This window comes from Lissotriton vulgaris, chromosome 7 (assembly GCF_964263255.1).
Source record: "Lissotriton vulgaris chromosome 7, aLisVul1.2, whole genome shotgun sequence".
Lineage (NCBI taxonomy): Eukaryota > Metazoa > Chordata > Amphibia > Caudata > Salamandridae > Lissotriton > Lissotriton vulgaris.
The window spans coordinates 756,375,655-756,393,225 of record NC_141695.1 but is presented as its reverse complement, the minus strand read 5'-3'; the positions used below and the strand labels follow the sequence as shown (position 1 = coordinate 756,393,225).

General features: G+C 43.4%; 1 protein-coding gene across 2 annotated transcripts in view; it reads right to left on the bottom strand.

The window, feature by feature from the left end:
* Positions 1-17,571, bottom strand: part of COG1 (component of oligomeric golgi complex 1) — a 181,753-nt gene that overhangs the window by 82,501 nt on the left and 81,681 nt on the right. For both annotated transcript variants that reach the window (XM_086930983.1, XM_086930984.1), the window contains exons 4-6: positions 11,468-11,638; positions 8,221-8,377; positions 5,908-6,118 (exon numbers count right to left, since the gene is read on the bottom strand). In XM_086930983.1, the coding sequence (XP_086787109.1) occupies positions 5,908-6,118; positions 8,221-8,377; positions 11,468-11,638 (539 nt within the window). The remainder of the gene's footprint in view (positions 1-5,907; positions 6,119-8,220; positions 8,378-11,467; positions 11,639-17,571) is intronic.

Here is a 17,571-nt window from a genome sequence, read left to right as displayed (position 1 = left end):
TAGGATCCGAGGGAAAGGAGCAAGTCAGTTCTGCACAGCTGATGAGCTAGGCCAATGGTCTATAGGGCTTATCCTGCGGGGCTGCTTGCGGAGCAATCAACCACAGGCTGCCAGAGAACAGACAGTAGTAGCAGGCCGAAATGGTACACCCCTGGGGGCCAGGCCTCAAACCCTCCTCCAATGAGCAGGCTGCCAAATCCACTCTACGTATGGCGCCACGAAACAGCAACCGCGGCCAGGCCTCACATCTCAATGTTCTTTGCATCAGCCTCCTTCACCTGCCCGGAGCGCTAGGCCTCCCAGCGCCCCACCGTGTCACCTCAGGAGAGTGAGCTCTTTGTTTTCCCCAGCGTCTATCTGAGGCCACCCCTACCTCCTGTGGCAGCTTCGGGTCTTGCCGGGAGGGCGGTAAGTGGGGCCCAGGCGCCAAGGGACCATAAGGGTCGCGTCCTTTCCTCCTTCTCCCGCTCTTGGAGGCTGGCGGCACCCAAAACTGAAGCCACCAGTCACAGGACAGCTGGTTTCCTTGCACGCCACGGGGCTCAGCAGTTACTTATGGGGCCACCCCCTCGGACCAGTGGGGGGCAGGGGGGGCTTCTAATCTCCTTCGATGCAGGCGAGCCCCCGATCTTTCATGCACCCACTGCCAACAGTGAGGTAGCGGGCCCCTCCAAGATCAGCGCCTAGCACGGCGCGAGCTCAGAGGCCCATGCGATTTTGAGGCAGGCAGCGGTGCCGCTCTCAGGCTCAGCCAGACACCGCTCGACACAGCGTCCTTCCCGGGGACTACCGCCCGCCTCCACTCAGTCCCGGGTGCCACAAGGATGCACCGCCTCTGCCAACTCCGGCGGATCAGATTGCCCGGAGCGGAGCCTCAGTCAGCAGTTGGAGTTCCTCAGAAGTGCAGGCCGTGCAACGCCACCGCCACCGCCGGGCCGCGATGTGCGTAGTCAGGGCTAGAGCCGGAACCGCGAGCTAGAAACGGTGGTTTTACGGCTCATTCGATCCGCGGTGCATTCCGATTTATAATAGTGTCCTTTTCAGCCAGTTTAGGAACAAATTGTTGGGTAGATTTACTCTGGAACGGGCACGCTCGGTCGGAGCTGCCTTAGAAAGCGGCCATGTCTCTCGGCAGTTGGCCACGCCCGTCGATGGCTGCTTTCTTGATGGGCTGTTGATATTTGCTGTTTTGTAAGATGCTCGGTCAGTGGGGTTCTTGGTGGCGTGCCATAGTTTCTCAAGTTGGTGACAGTTGCGCTTGAGGATCCTGAGAGCTGGGATGTACCAGATGACATGTTTGGAGGTTTTGTTGGATTTTGTAGATTTGAGTGGGGGCAACTATCAGCAATGTCGGTGATCCAGTTCGCTAAATTCTGGATGGCCTAGTCGGGGTCTGTTGATGTCTCGTCGTGAGGGCCTGTGACCACTGATTTTCGGTGACCTTGCTCCAGATGCGGTTGGGTGGGGGGTGGGGGGAAGGATTTGAAGCCCGGTGATGTTTGCTGGGAGATGGTGATGGTGAAGTGTACGATGGTGTGGTCAGCCCAGGTAAGTTCTGTGTTGTGGATGAATTTAATCATGTTGCTGGAGGTGAAAATGGGGTAGAGTGTGTTACCAGATGTATGCATGGGTTTGGTGGCCAGTTGGGTGAGTCCAATGTTGTTCAGTTTCTCCAGAAGGGCGATGTAGGTCCTGTTGTTGAGGTGGTCAATGTGGAAGTTGAGGTCGCCGAGTAGGACGTCGTGGTGAGTAGATTGCTAGAGGGGGCGATGAGCTTGGGGATGGCGTTGCAGAATGTTGCTTGGGGTCCCGGTGGGCCTGAAGACAAGGGTGCCTCTTATTGTGGTCTTCGCAACAGTATACATCAGGAAGTTGGGGTGTTCCGTAAGAGGCGTGGGGTTGTCATTAGTGATGGTGCATGTGATGGATTCCTTGCATAGGATGGCGATGCCTCTACCTTGTTTGTTGGCACGCTCCTGGTGCATCATCTTGTAGCCTTCGGGACTGGCGGTGGTGATGTCGAAGTTCGAGGAGGGATTGAGCCATGTTTTGGTGATGAAGGCAACATCTGTGGCGAGGGTGGTGATAGTGTCCCAGAGTTCTGTGGCTTGTTTGTAGAGGGAGCAGGCATTGAGCAGGATACAGTGGAGCGATTGTGGGGTGTTCTCGGTCTTGTTGGCGGAGTGGTGCAGGATCTTTCGTAGGTTGTGTCGCAGGAGAAGTGACCGTGTCAGCAGGTGAAGGGTCGTTTGGCGGATGGAGGGAGGAAGAGACGCAGCTGTTTTTCGGCATCCAGGATTTTCTTGGCGATTTACCGGTGAGTGGAAGGAAGGGCGAGGGGTTCTGCCACTGCGCGTTGTCCAACCAGCTGTGCACCCGCTGCACGTATCCGCTGTGCGGCAGCCTCCATTAGTGGTCCTGGTGGGTGGTCCAAGTGGGGCTGGATACACATGCAAGGACCTGGGATGGGCGAATGTATGTCAGTACAACGTGATCTTTTAGATTGCGGTACTTTACAACGCTGCCATTACAACGCAAGTCGTTACAACGACTTGCGTTGGAGGGCGCAGATTGTGGAATATTATAATTTTATATTCCAACACCAGTCCACGTAACAGTAGGGAAGGTGTTGGAAGATAAAATTACAATATTCCTTAACCAACAGCGCCATCCAGCGCAAGTCGTAGTAACGGCTTGCATTGTAATGGCAGCGTTGTTAAGGTAGTGCGGTGTAAACACCGCGTTATAAACGATGTTCCCCGGGATGGGCAGAGCGGTCAGGGACAGCAGGCAGCACAAGGAGAGCGCGGGGCAGAAACAGCAGGCAGTGCAGAACCAGCGCTTGAGGAGCCGCAGTGACAAGAGGCAATACAGGGACGGGGGGCACAGGACCTTAAGCTAGGGTCAGGAGAAAGAGGGATGGTCCAGCCAGGCTTCCACCAGATGTGGACGGGCCCCCCTTGGCCCGGGCATTGCTCGGGCGCCGCCTGCATGCGTGCCACGATGCTGGAGCCACAATAGAGCTATATTGGGTGCCAAGAGACTACATAAATGCGCACAATTTTTGCTTGAGGCGAGGACACCTTATAGTAGTGGTGTTTCATCTTCGTTTTCTTCAAAGTAGAATGAAGGGAAATAACATTGATCAAGCTTCTTACCTCTCTTGGTGTAATTAATCCTACTTTAAAGATGTCACAGAAGACTTCTCCGAAATGCCCTGGAAATAAGTTTGTAAAGTGCTAGAGATAATAGCCAGAGCTGATAAATGCACTGCTCATAGCAATGTCTCCCACATCTGTAGCAATTGTTGACAACCTGTCTCGCACAATCAGAAATTCAGTTCATCTTTTGCTTTAGGACAGTGTGGTAACCTGTTCATGTATAGAAACTGTAAAGGTAATATTTTACTTTCTTAAATATGGAATATGCTCGTACAGTATTTCCCTTTAGAATGTTCTGTACGAGTAATTCTCTATTTATTGAGTGGTTTATTTACTGTTGTAGTAGGAGTCCGTTCCATATTCTGAAGCTGTTGTCAACATACCGTTGGACAGTTTATGCAGTGTGTGGGTGCTCCTATTTAAGTAATTTTTTTACTTCAATGTGGTGCAGTGTTTACTTGCTACAATTTGGTGACAAGTTAGTGAAGTGAGCAACCACTGCCACCTTTATATCTGGTGGTACACCATGCTCTTCCTGGTTGCTGTTAGAGTGTGGAGCAAAGCCTGAGATGAGGTGAAGTGGAAGTAACAGGAACAAGGAACTGTGAATTTGTCCTACTCTCCACCGGGATTCTGGACTCTGCGGATCATGTGCTGAAGAAAATATATTTAAACTATGTGGGCCGCAGCAAGCTGCCTCCTGTCATGTCATATGGCCACGTAAGCTACTGCTGCCGGGATAGTGTTGGAGCCACTTAAGACAATGAGCCATCCGACTTAAATGCCTTTTGCATCCAGCCATTTTGCAGACTTGACTTTTGATTCATCACACAACTACGAAAGATGTTGCTGCACATTGGAGCCATTGAAGATGGTGAGCTATTCAGCGCATAAGTCCATTGTGTGCTGGCATTTTGAAGATTACCCTTCTGCTACGTCGCGCTACTAAGCAAGTCATTTTGAAGGCATATGGCGTATATGTCTTTTGCATGCAGCCATATCTAAAGACTTTATATTTCAGTTTTAATCTCTTGTAATTGTGTAGAGCCATTTTTGTTGATGCTGTTTTTCCAGTAAGAAGTCATTTATGTGAAGCGTATATTTGATGTAAATTTTACATGGTATGGTCAATTTATGAACCTTGTTTTTACTTTAGAATAACTAACAAAGGAGTTCAAGTGGTTACTGTGCAGCATCATAATAAAGGCAAGTGCATGAATATTATTCTTTTGCCGTGAATGTTGTGTGGCAATCCACCACTTATCTTTTTTATGAGACCAAATCAGCCAAGCCTGAATTGTGAGAAACGGCTTAGACATTTTCAGAATGATATGCTAGCCATTGATGGAGACTGCTTTTGAATTTATTTGGAATGGAAGTGGAAGAGATTTTTAAGCATTACCTCCCATACAATCTGTGGATGCCAGATATTATGACTGCCTACAGAAGCTTTGGATCAGCTCGCGAAGCGGTTCAAAGAGGAATCACATATTTTTCTTATACTATAGAACAACATATGAATGAATCTGTAGACTGTTGTGTCTGCATTAAGTGTTTAGCCTGCTCATTGTGCGTTTGGGGTAGAGGTGTATATGTATATTAGTGATTGGTTGATTATTTGTTGCTCCAATAAAGATAATTCATAAGCAGCTTTTACGTATTGTAATCCTTTCTTACTAGAAACAAATGACATACCTAAAAGTGTTTTAACGTTCTATTGGTTCCTTTAAAACTATTAGTGCGGATACATTTGCTTCAGAGATAGCTGCAGTTTCAATGAAGGATTGTGCTAACAAAGGAAAATTGATTAAACAAAAGAATACTTACACACTGTTCATATAATATGAAGACAGCGCGTATTTGTTGTGGGGCAAAAAGAAATCACTGTCACAATTTAAGGATTGTCCTGCTGAGGGTAAAGAAGAGTTTAACTTTAGAAAGATTGGTCACTTTGGCAATGTGTGCAACTCTTCTTTTAATAGAAGAGTATCGTTGTTACAGGAAGCCAAGTGTAATGAGGAAAAAGTAGAGTAGAATCTTGTGATGTGTGTGGTACAATCCACAGTTGAAGTTGTGGATGAGCTTTCTCGCTTGAGTATTAGGCAACAGTAGTATGGCACAGTGTGATGGTTCAACTGGGCAGATAAATGTTGATGTGGAAGAAGTTGAGGGGACTGTGACTGAAGACAATAAGAATGAAATGTCTTTTACCATGCCAATGTTTCTAGTGTGTGCATAAACATGCTAGGATGTAATTCATGGACAGCACGAAAGAATTTTTATGACAAATTTTCAGTAGCATTTTCTGCATACCATTGTTGAAAAGGTGTAAAAAAATGCGTACAATTTGGAGTCATCCCTATATGGCTATCAGAGGAACTAAAACTTGGAAAGCAATTTGCATTCCAGCAGTAGTCACTGAATACTGCACATTACTGACAGCTTATGTATTCCCAAATCCACAAATGCTGTCTAACCAATACAATCTGAAAATATCTTTCACATGAGTGTTCTCTAGACCAAACTATCGCACATGTTCATCATAAAAATGACAGAAACAAACAGGTTCCAAGGCAGGCAAACTTTGCACTAGACCAGACATACTTGACTTGGAACTCAGGAACAAGTCAATGTAAGTTTTTGTGTTTCTTAAGGTCACACAATTCAAAGGGTGGAACAGAGCAGGCAACCTCTCCACTAGACCTCACACACTTGGTGCAGATTTCATCTGTTGAATTGCTTTCACCTGTAAACGGTCCAAGAACAGATGCTGCAGCAGGTCTTCCCAGAACAACATTGGTCTATCCAGGAGTCGCCGGCACACAATTTCCCAGTTTTGGCTCATAGATTCACTGGTGAGCAGTTCCCACACAGCATCTCTGATGCCTGCTAGGCCCTTCAGGCTGTTGACGTACACTAGAAGGGTTGTAATCCCAGCTTTTATATCTTCATTGCACCTACAAAGAAAGGGCAACACATTTTTTATTAAAATCTGTAGCCTTGTCCCAATTTCCATATAGTCAAAAAGACCTCACAAGAAAAGCTAACTTAATATGAAAACATTAATGAGTCCATCATAAAACTCCAGAAAACGACTTCTGCTCAAATAAATTCGCAAAAGTGGGGACAAAAACATTGTTCTCAGAAGGTCTGATTATTTTAGATCTAAGAAAAACTTCAAAGATGTAGATAACTCAGGAGTTTAAAATCTGTTGGAAAATCTAGTTACAAACATCAAGTTCCAGGTTGCTAGCTCGGTTGTATCAACTCAACTCTTCATACATCTGAATTCCTAAATATATCTTATCACGGTTTATTTTCAGGACTTTGAATCTGTATACCTATATTAATGCTAGATCAATACTGTGAAATAATTCACTGTACTAATTGCAATACAGATTGTTTAAGGGTTTGAAATTATTATTTATAAAGATCTGTGGTTCTCAATCAGTCTTGATTTTTAATGTGGGCATACTTAAGCAAGCACGCATAACTGGATTATCAATACTTATTTATTCTATACACAATCAGCAACATTCAAAAGCACATTTTCTTATAAAACGTATATGTCTTATACATCGTTTCAATATGAAATCAACCACCAGATTCTTAAAAAAAAAAAAGCTGCTGTGGAATTTGTACATGTTTATTTCACTTTGAACACTAGTAGGCAGATAACCTGATTTCACGGGAATCTTCAAATTAAATTTAAAACACAATGGGCAGAAACAATAAAGAATTAGCCCAGAGAAGCACAAAGACTTCTTAGTGAGTAATCTGTTACACTGCAACTAAATTATTGAATGCTTACAATAGGTCTCTAGCAAGGGAACAATGTGAACAAAGTAAAAAAAAAAAAAGAAAAGTCAACACAGGTTCTAGAAAGAGAGGAGTGTACAAAAAGGATTACAGAGGCAACAGAATATATATGTAAATATAAGATTGAAGTTTGCCATTTCAAAACACCTTAATTTTGCAGCGGATATTTAAATAACTTTGACAAATATTCTGAGCTTATAAATGAATTGCAATATTAATACATATGCCTTCTGAATGAAAAGACAACTATATATGTTAAACAATGCTGCTTCATAAGTCTGAAACAAAACAAATAGATCATGAGGAGTTTGTAAAGAAGGACACTGGAGCTGAAACCTGACTCGTTTCCCTTTGAGCTATTTAAATAAAGAATCATGTCATTTCTATTTAAAAAAAAAAAAACAAGACCAAGGTTAGTTTGGCTCAGATCAAATAGAATACCTAAGGACTGCTTCACAAATGGAGGAAATAAGAGCTGACGGATAAAGTGTGTGTTATCACACTAAAAGCTCAATCCCTTGGCCAGGCATCTCAGAAAATGGTGTAATCCTGGGCAAATAAATTGGGCACTTACTACGCCAATTGGCGTATTTAATATTCTCACAGTGACATACATGGTGGGCAATACAGAGTGTGTCTGGTGATGTGGAAAAAAGGGGAAATACTCATGTTCACTTGGGAAAGTTACTAGGTTTTCAGACTGGACCCTTGCTAATAGAGCATTCCTCTCTGCATTACGATGGAGAATGGGGATGGAAACAAAGTTTGTGATTAACCAGATAAGCAGTGCTAGTGTACAAATGACTGGTGTATGGCCAGTGAGAGGACAAGAGCAGGCTCTCCTTGGGTGTGATATTAGGCATATGTGCATACTACACTTCCGATGAGAAAAGGATGCTCCACAGCAGTATGTATAATCTGTTATATGTTCTGAGTGAGCAACAGGATTAGAGAAGGAACGCTCACAACGGAAGCAGGCAGACAAACAAGTGGGAACGGTCATCGATGTGGAAGTAAAGGTACAAAGAGACTTATCTCTCTCCCAAGGCTTAGGAGAAAGAGGATCTAGCCAGGGAAGAATACAGAGTGATGGTGAAACATGTCACAAGTGAAGGAAACTTCAGATATGAATGCAAAGCGAAAATGGGATCAGAAGTGATCATGATTAAAGAGAAACAAGACTACAAAGAAGGCATTAGTATATGGACGAAATGGTCCCAAAAGGCATAAGTTAACCTACATGTGGATCCACTTCTGCAAAGTCTCCTGCAGGTAATCCTGGCTGATAGGATGCGCCAGTGTCCTGAGCGTTGGCTGAAATTCTATGACTGACAACGGCAAATGCTTGAACCAGCTGCCAGACTTCATCTCATCCTTCAAGACTGCTGTCCCTTTACCTAGAAATAAGGGAAGCAGACAAAAGCGTTAGCATTTAAGAAACTGTAACTTACGAAAAAGGCTTTGTGCTCAAACACAGAGATAATAAATGTTAGTCTATTCTTTCATAGACAATGTATTCATGAGCAAACAATCAATTTTAGCCCAGTGATCTTTTTTGGTTTCTCGATGTCACAATTACTTCCTTGAGCATTAGTCTGGTCGTGTTTGAAAAAAACATAAAGGCATACTTAGATGTTGAATGTTGGTGCAGCACAAGACATTTTAGCAAGGTAGGAAATGCATATCAGATGGACAGTATTGAAAAGGTATAAAGGAGCAGACATGGTGATGGGAACAGAGATGAGAAAGGGCAATAAAGGGTGAAAATGGTAAAGCAATGGGAAAACAGAGAGGCACTGAAGAGATTGAATGGGGACCTTGCTGCTGGTAGTCTGGCAGTTCCTCTGCAATTTAAAAAAATATATACTTAATGCCACTTAGTTTGGTTGAATGTGTTTTATACTATTGTGAATATTCTTTGCTGGGAACGCTCCGGGCTCTTCCCCTGGTTTGCTGCCTGTGTGCTCTTTCTTTTTAGCCCTCCCCTCTCTGCTCTTCGGTCCATGTTTCCTTCATGGAAAAAGCACGCTATTTTTGTTTACTATAACCACCCTCCATCTTAGGTCCCCTTTACTATTTTCATACTAAGGTGCAATTTTAGGTCAGTGCATGCTCCAGTGTTTCTTGTCTCCCAGCAATCTGCTGACCATCCCTGCAGCATGGACATACCACTGGCGTATCAAAGGGATGCCCATCTCTATGAGTCTTTGAAGAAATCTCCTTCGGAGCAGTAAAATAATGGGAAATGCGAATTTTGGTGCAGAAAACACCAAATTTGGAAGTACAGCCATATTTGGGTAATAATCGTAACTGGAGCTATTTCATTCACCTGATGAATTCAAATCCCTGTGGTGTTGATATATATGTGGTGCAATAAATATCAGTCTCCTGCAACCCACCGATACTTTCGGTCTCTTCTCTACCCGACTAACAGGCTGCTAGTCATAGGGAGAACTTGAATGGCTACAAGATGGTAACTGTATGTTGCAGCAATCAGCTACCCTCTAGCGTCAGTAGCCGCACCACACCAACACCATATCCTCAGTCATCAGATCCGTCAGCTGCCTCTACAGCCACTGTGCACTCTCTGCAAAACATTACCATACTTCGATTCCTAACTGGCAGCACCACAACGCAGCAATGCCAACGCCGCCTCATACTGGGGAGCATGGCCGGGGTGGTTCTTTCAGCCACCAGGGATTTCTCTCTGGGTCGACCCCACCTGCAATTCAGTACCAGGTGCATCACATTTAACAAAGTCAGCTCGCTGATTCAACAGCATCACAAGTCAAGTTGTCTTACATCTCCTGCCAGATCACCATCAGCCCCTGGAGAGTACCTATTTCGCTGCTCCGCCCAACCATGCCCAAAGTGTGCAGTAGTTTGATAACCAGTCTGTTTTTGCATGATATAGAGATTGAGATTGAACAGTTATTCACCTCAGTATTGTTGCTGACATCCGACTCATATCTAAATCATTTACCATTTGATAGTGATTTAAGCCAGGGACACATGTAGTTAATTCCAAAACCAAAAGACATGAAGTATACTGGACAGTCACTAAACATCTACTGAGTGGGAAAGTGGTTATGAAATCAAGATCAGAAGTAGGAGGAAATCAAAAGCGGAAGACATCTAACTCTACTGGGACAGAGAAAACGGGAGTGGAGTGATCAAGCTGTATGTATCCTGCTTTATCAAACCTTGCAACTCCTATGTCAATTCTCTTCACTATGTGATAAGCATTCAATATGGTGACAGCACTGTGCCGGTTGAGTGAATGCTGTCAGAGAAGTGAGTTGTGTTTGAGGGGCGCATGCTGAACTGCAGCAAACATAGTACCAGTTACATGTGTCAAGTAATTGTGCTATGCTGCACACATTCTGATAACATGTGATATTAGGGCTTCTGAATGTGTGCATGCACAGAAATCATGCACTGCTGCTGGTTCTGTTCTTGGTCTGCCAGAAAAGGGTTTCATTGCCGCTACCTGTACTTTAACTGTTGACCGTATGTAAAATGATGGTCCTGCTGTTGTCTGAGCGGTGCCTGTTTTATGACAGAAGATAGCAATGATGATCCACATGGTGTACCAGTTATGTATGACAAAAGTACGCATGCTGTCCATGGAGCTCATTTTTTCCAGTTTTTATAACAGTGCTACAGGACCCAGTTAGGGTGAAAGCAGAAATTGTTGATATGACAAAGGAAGGAAAAATAAAAGTACCTTTTGGGAGACTTAGACAGGAACAGGTCATCAGCTAATACTGCACACTTGGGAGCGTCCTAAACAGATATATATACACAGATTGAGGGCCTGTTTCGGCATACAGGTTGCTATGTCACAAACTAGATCGATATCCCGTCCACCTTATTACATGTGAATTATATCCCATAGCATTTGCAATAAGGTGGACAGGTAATCGGTAATGTTTGTGATGGGAGTATGCGTGCGCCAAACTCTAAATCAGGCCCCAAGTCTGGTTCAGTAAATGGATTTTCTTCATTGTGTCAGTGAGGCTTGTTTAACTGCTTCGTTTTCATCGTTATTGTATGTGCGGGGAAGCATTGCAATTCTGATCATTCTGATCCTGCTGTACACTTGAGGGACAGGCCACTATTGGAGCTGCGCTGACCTTTGTGCTGCTGCAGACTTTCATACAAATGTTGGGGTTGAGAGACACCTGTCGTGCTGTTGCAGACACTATACCTATTCGTGCGCTACCTTTGAGGCCATGGTTGAGTATAACGAGCTACTCCCTCCTCCCTCAATTGTCCGAGGCTTTCATCCTTCACTAAAAATCTCAGTTTAGAAAAGTTCCCATTGTCTAATGTATAATGAAATCTCCTCAATAAACGAATTCTTTATTTAACAGGTTTCTGGCCACAAACCCACCGTGTGTGCCCACTCCCTACATGTCTGGAGAAAGGGTGCAAGAGTGGTGCGTTACAAAGATTTTTAAAATGCTGCTAAAGTACAAGCTCACCTGCTGGATCTTGGCGAGTGATAGTCTCCAGTGTTGAGAAGAGGAGGCCGCAGGTGAGGGCTGGGTTAGGCATCCCGCCATCTGGTAAGCTGTAAAAGAGAGCATGGGCCTGGTACAGCGTCGTGGCCAGCAGCTCTACTAAAGAACACACCTGCGCTTTTATACTGGCACCTGGAGAAGACAACACAAGCCACACAAAAGTAAATGAATACAAAATATTTTGCTGACGGGAACAGGTTGACATTTAATTTTACAAACGTCTTGCTGGAGAAATTTGATTGGCCAATGGTAGTGTTGCATAATGCTACTCGTAAGTCACTGGCCTCAAACTGTGATCATTGGCTTCGGTTCTTTGGCCAGGGGACTGTAAATATTGTACATTGTCAAAGAGATGTTGATATGCTGACAGCACATGTGACTCGCAAAGAAAATAGGGTCAACACGTTCAAACCCCATTCATCCATAGCCGTTCATGGGTTTGGAGGTGGCAGTGGACATCTAAATGCATTCGTATAAAACAAATTTGACATCATGCAATGCAAGCCTATAAAACTGATTTTAGAGAGAATACCACAGTAAAGGGAAATTACTTTAAAGACAGTCTGAGTTCATCCACGATTGCCCTATGTGTTCCTAGAAACCAATATCCATTTAAAGAAATGTGCAGTGCATTACAAAAATTGATAGATGTTTGGGGTTATTTTGACCTATTTCAGGTGCTCTTAGTGTATTATTACATTCACATAGCTTTAATAGCTAGAGCAGGGGTCTCCAACCATTTCTGTAGTTGGAGCTACTTCTGATCAGTGAAAATCATTGAGAGCTACTACAGGCCAAGCAACTGCTGTCCACTGCTAACCATTGGACTCCCACACATCTGTAGCATTGCCCAATTACTTGTATCATTCCACTACTTGCACTTTTGAAACTACATTTTTATCTTTTTTGAAGTATTCCATAAGAGTGTGTGTCTTTGCAGGCCTTCTCCCGCATGTGCTTTTCTCCCCTTTGTTGTTGCTTTCTCTTAACCTTGGTACTTTAGTCCCCCCTCTGTGTTGTTGGTTGCCCTCTACCACTGTTGATGTTGCTTGCCCCTTCCATTTGTCCATGTTGTTGCTTCCCACGCCAGCTGCCTGCGTTTTTGCTTGCCCTTACCCTCTCCATATTGTTGCTTATCCCTAAAGGGTTGTTGCTTGCCTCCATTCTCTGTCCATGTTGTTGTCTGACCCCTCCTTGTACTTTCCATGTTGTTGCTTGCCCCTCTGTCGTTGCTTGTCCCTACCCACTATCTGCCTTGTTGCTTGTCCCTCCTGCCCTCCTCCAGCTGTCCATCTTGTTGCCAACCTTCTCATGCTGTCTATCGTAATGCTTGGGGCAAGCATTCGTTGATCGTGTTTCCTCCATTTCCACTTGCCATAACAAATAAAAGGACGATGGCTTTGCCAGCACTGGCCAGGTCCTAACATGTAAAAAAACTAAAAAAACGTTAATCCCTCCCCTTGTTATTGCTATCTCCCCCACTCAATCTATTGTCATTGCTTGCCTCCTGCCACCTGCCATAAAACAAAAAATACTATGTACGCATTGCAAATTTTTTCTCCAACACACTCCCGCCTTCCAACATGCCTATTACTCTCCACTTATGCTATGGTTTGACCCAAGTCAGATTAGTGCAATGAGCTTAAAATTTGGTACGAGTGGCTCTAACTGAGAATGAGTCACTTGTTTATTCGGAAAAGACAGTCACAATCACATTTTTCGAGGATTGAAACTCATGAACCCTGTTTTAAGAACATATCCATTTTTTAAGGAAAGGAGAAACTGGTCCTCTTTCTGGTAGAGGATATCCCTAGGTACACACTATTTATGTAAGTAAAGAAGCTTCGGCTAAACACAGGCCTCAGGGTACAATTGCAAGCATCCTGCCAAAAGACCTCCTATTCTATTGTACTGTTACATATAGAAGTGTCCAAAGCATTCATTGTTCATGCACACAGCTAGCACAATTTTTAAAGGCACTTTCAATATATATGATGTGTGCATTTTAGCATTTCCTTAGATTTTAGAATCAATCATTTTTATTGAGCAGTACTATAACTCCGAACACAGCTCAGCTGCCTACATCCACTGGCCGGCAGAACAAATTCCAGAAGCAATAGACACAGCGTTCAGGCCTACACCCCGGAGGGCGACCCTGCGAGGGAAAATGTTGTGCCGCGATAAGCAGCCAGTGCAAGTACAAAGCTACGGCTTTTTGAGAACAAGAAAAAAAAAACAAAGACAAAGGAAACCCCCTTTCCCCCATCCCCCAAACCTCCCCTGTCACCCACCTCCCAATCAGTCTTACCTTCCTTCTCATACTCTCTACTGCCCATAGCCCCCCCCCCCCCCAAGCGCCGCTCAGACCACCTTAAATCACAAAAAAGTGCCTACACCCGACATGCTTAACCAAAATTATTAATATGGAAGGGACAAGCGCAGTGTATGAGTTTGACCTGGTATTATTATTTATACCTATTTACTATATCAAATTGTTCTATACCTTTTTCAAACTTCCACCAAAAAGGAAAATACATTAATAATATTTACATTACAGTACATGACTATTTACAACCACATATTTACAAATTTCATACATTCCACAAACAAAACTTTTTACAAATATACATGAAAGATTTATAATTTCATTAAATCGAATCAATCACAATCAAAGGAAAAAGACAAAGTCAAAACAAAGGAGCAAAGCCAAAAGATGGAAATAACTTATAAATCAGCCTTGACTGATTCAAAAACTCTTAATGATATTGCTTGCTCCTTCTGGTGTAACGACGCGTTTCTAGTACAGGGAAACCAGTTCCCGGACTGTCATCAGGGCTTTGTCAGCTTTCTGACCTTCAAGGGAAATAACCAACTAAAGATAGGTACTTCCTTCATAAAATGAATTGTGCAAAACATGATATAGGAGTAGGTCCAATCTAGTAATAAATCTTAAATGTTTTTCTGCATTCTATACAGAAAACTGACAAAGCCCTGATGAAGGTCCGGGAACTGGTTTCCCTGGACTAGAAATGCGTCGGCACACCAGGAGGGGCAAGCAATATCATTAAGAGTTTTTTTAATCAGTCAAGGTTGATTTATAAGTTACTTCCATCTTTTGGCTTTGCTCCTTTGTTTTGACTTTGTCTTTTTCCTTTGATTGCGATTGATTCGATATAATGAAATTATAAATCTTTCATGTATATTTGTAAAAAGTTTTGTTTGTGGAATGTATGAAATTTGTAAATATGTGGTTGTAAATAGTCATGTACTGTAATGTAAATATTATGAATGTATTTTCCTTTTTGGTGAAATTTTGGAAAAAAGTTATAGAATTTTTTTTTTATTTCAAATCATTTTTATTTCAAATCAGGAACAAAACAAGTACAAGACAATACAGTACAATAAGGATCAAAGAGGTAAAAAAGGATATTACAATGATTCAACATATTCAAGGCCTGAACAGGCAAAGTATAAAAAGAAGTAAAATGGTGGGTGAATCATTAACTCATAAGTGACATGGACAAACCTAAATAAACAAAAGGAGACATCAGCAGTGGACATGTTGTGACATCAAATCATACAGACATGAATACAATTCAGTTGCGAGACCATCAGAAGGCGCTTTTACGGGACAAGCATTAATTAATTCGGGGGATTGCTGGTTAGGACAGGATGACTAGAGGGTAGGTCATTACTCTAAGGGGGATCAAACGAAAAGGAGGAAGCATCCAGGGCCCTCCAGAGCTTTTTATGGGAGAAGTGGTTCGTTGAGGAGTGTAGCACAGGGTTATCTGCGCCTCTTAGGAAGGACAGCCAGTCTTGCCACATTTTGAATGTCACCTCTGAGGGGTTCTTCCATTTACATAGAACAACCTTGCATGCCAAGGTGAGTAGGAGATCAAGGAGTTGACGATCCGCTGGATTGACCAGACGTGGCTCTTGAACCCCCAGTAGAACATACGCAAACTCTCTAGGTGGATTGAAACCAAAGATGTGTGTAATACAATCAAATATTCTGTTCCAGTAGCCTTTCAGTAGGGTGCAATTAAATAACATATGAGCCAAGTCCCCCACCCCTGCATCACAGTTCCAACAAGTTGGCGATTCCCTTAGATTCGTCTTAAAGAGTCTTTCAGGAGTCCAATACGCTCTGTTAATTAACATGAATTTAGTCTGTGATAGGATAGGGGAAATCTTGTTTCTAAATGCAGTAGTGTGTATTATCTCCCAATCAAAGCTCATACCCGTCGTGTTCGATTCTGTTTCCCATTTCATCTCATTTTTCCTGTTAGTTTTCTGCGGAAGTGGGAGGAGCATTTTATAGACCTTTGAGACGAAATGCCCAGATTTGTAGATGCGTGGAGCAGAGTGCCACAACCATGGCATAGATGAGGACAAGGAGCGTGCAGAGAGTATTGCCTTTAGCTTCAGGAAGTCGTAAAAATCTAATGGTGCAAGGGCATGTTTGGTCTGTAAGGACGAGAATGGAAGGGGATCAGATCCCTCAAAGAGATCACTTGCTAAGTTAATACCCTTCGTGGACCAGTGGGCCCACCGGAGCGGTGTTCCGTTGATTTTCAATAGTGGGTTGTACCAGAGAGCCATTGATGTGGATTTTTTGATCTTTAGGCCTTTGTGGTTTACTTGGTCAAGTTTCAGGAGAGCCCTTCTTGTATTTAAAAGAATATATTTGGAGTGGGGTATATGTGTAAGGTCCATGGTGAGTAGGGCCACGAGAGGGATGCTGTCCAATATTGCTTTTTCAATATCTATCCACAGCGGAGTATATTCTGAATCTTTGATTAACCATAAAGCACCTTGTTTACATAAGAACGCTGTTTGGTAGTGTCTGAAGTTCGGGAGACCCAGGCCGCCTTTCTCTTTAGCTAGTTGTAGCTTTTTCATTGATATCCTTGGTTTCTTCCCTTGCCACAGAAACGTGCCAAACAACTTCTCCACCTTGTTGACAAAGTCATCAGAGAAAGTCATTGGAAGCATGCATGCTATATAATTAACTAAGGGGGTTACCATCATCTTCAGGGTTTCAGCCCTGCCCCACCAGGATAGATATTTAGGGGACCATCCATCTAGAAGCTTTTGTATTTTGTTTAACACTGATTTTTCATTAGTGCGGATTGTGGAGATTAGGTCGCTATCAAAATCTAACCCTAGGTATTTAAAGCAGCCCGGCTGCCATGTGAGTCCCGAATCTCCTATCATGTCCTTAGTTCCCAGATTATTGAGCGATTTGACTTCTGTCTTGTCTTTGTTTAGTTTGTATCCGGAAACTTTAGAGAATTCATCAATCGACTTGAGTAGGGCCGGTATTGCTTCATTCGCTTTCTCTGAAACTACCAATACATCATCGGCATATGCTGTTAACTTTATGACACAGTCGTTGAAGGGAATCCCAGCTATATTTTTGTTATGTCTAATCTGATATAGGAATGGCTCGATCGCCAACACGAATAGTGACGGGGAGAGGGGACAACCTTGTCTTGTGCCTTGGTGTAGTCGAAAAGGTGACGAGAGCGACCCACCCGCCCTGACCTTCGCTACTGGACAGTAGTAAAGGGACATGATCATCTTTATGAGTGATGGGCCTAGATTAAATTTATGGAGCACAGCCTCCAGAAACCTCCAATCTACTTTATCGAATGCTTTTTCAGCATCTAGTGTTATTGCTGCTGTGGGGGTAGATAGTAGTTTCGCTTTCTCTAATACATGTGCTAGTGTCCTGGTGTTGTCACTAGACAACCTGTTTTTCATGAATCCCGCCTGGGAAGAATGTATGGGTTTTGGTAGTATTTTCTGGAGACGTGCCGCCAGGATGGATGCAAATAGTTTACAGTCAAGGTTTATGAGAGAAATGGGCCTATAGTTTTTAGTTAGGGTGGGGTCTTTCCCTTCTTTCGGGATAACTGCAATTGTGGCCTCTGAGAGGGTGCCCTTAGCTTCGCCTGTTTCGCTTATTTCCTCGAACATGTTGAGCAGGGGCTGTGCGACTGACATGGAAAAGCATTTATAAAATTTCGCGGAAAAGCCGTCCGGACCCGGGGCTTTAC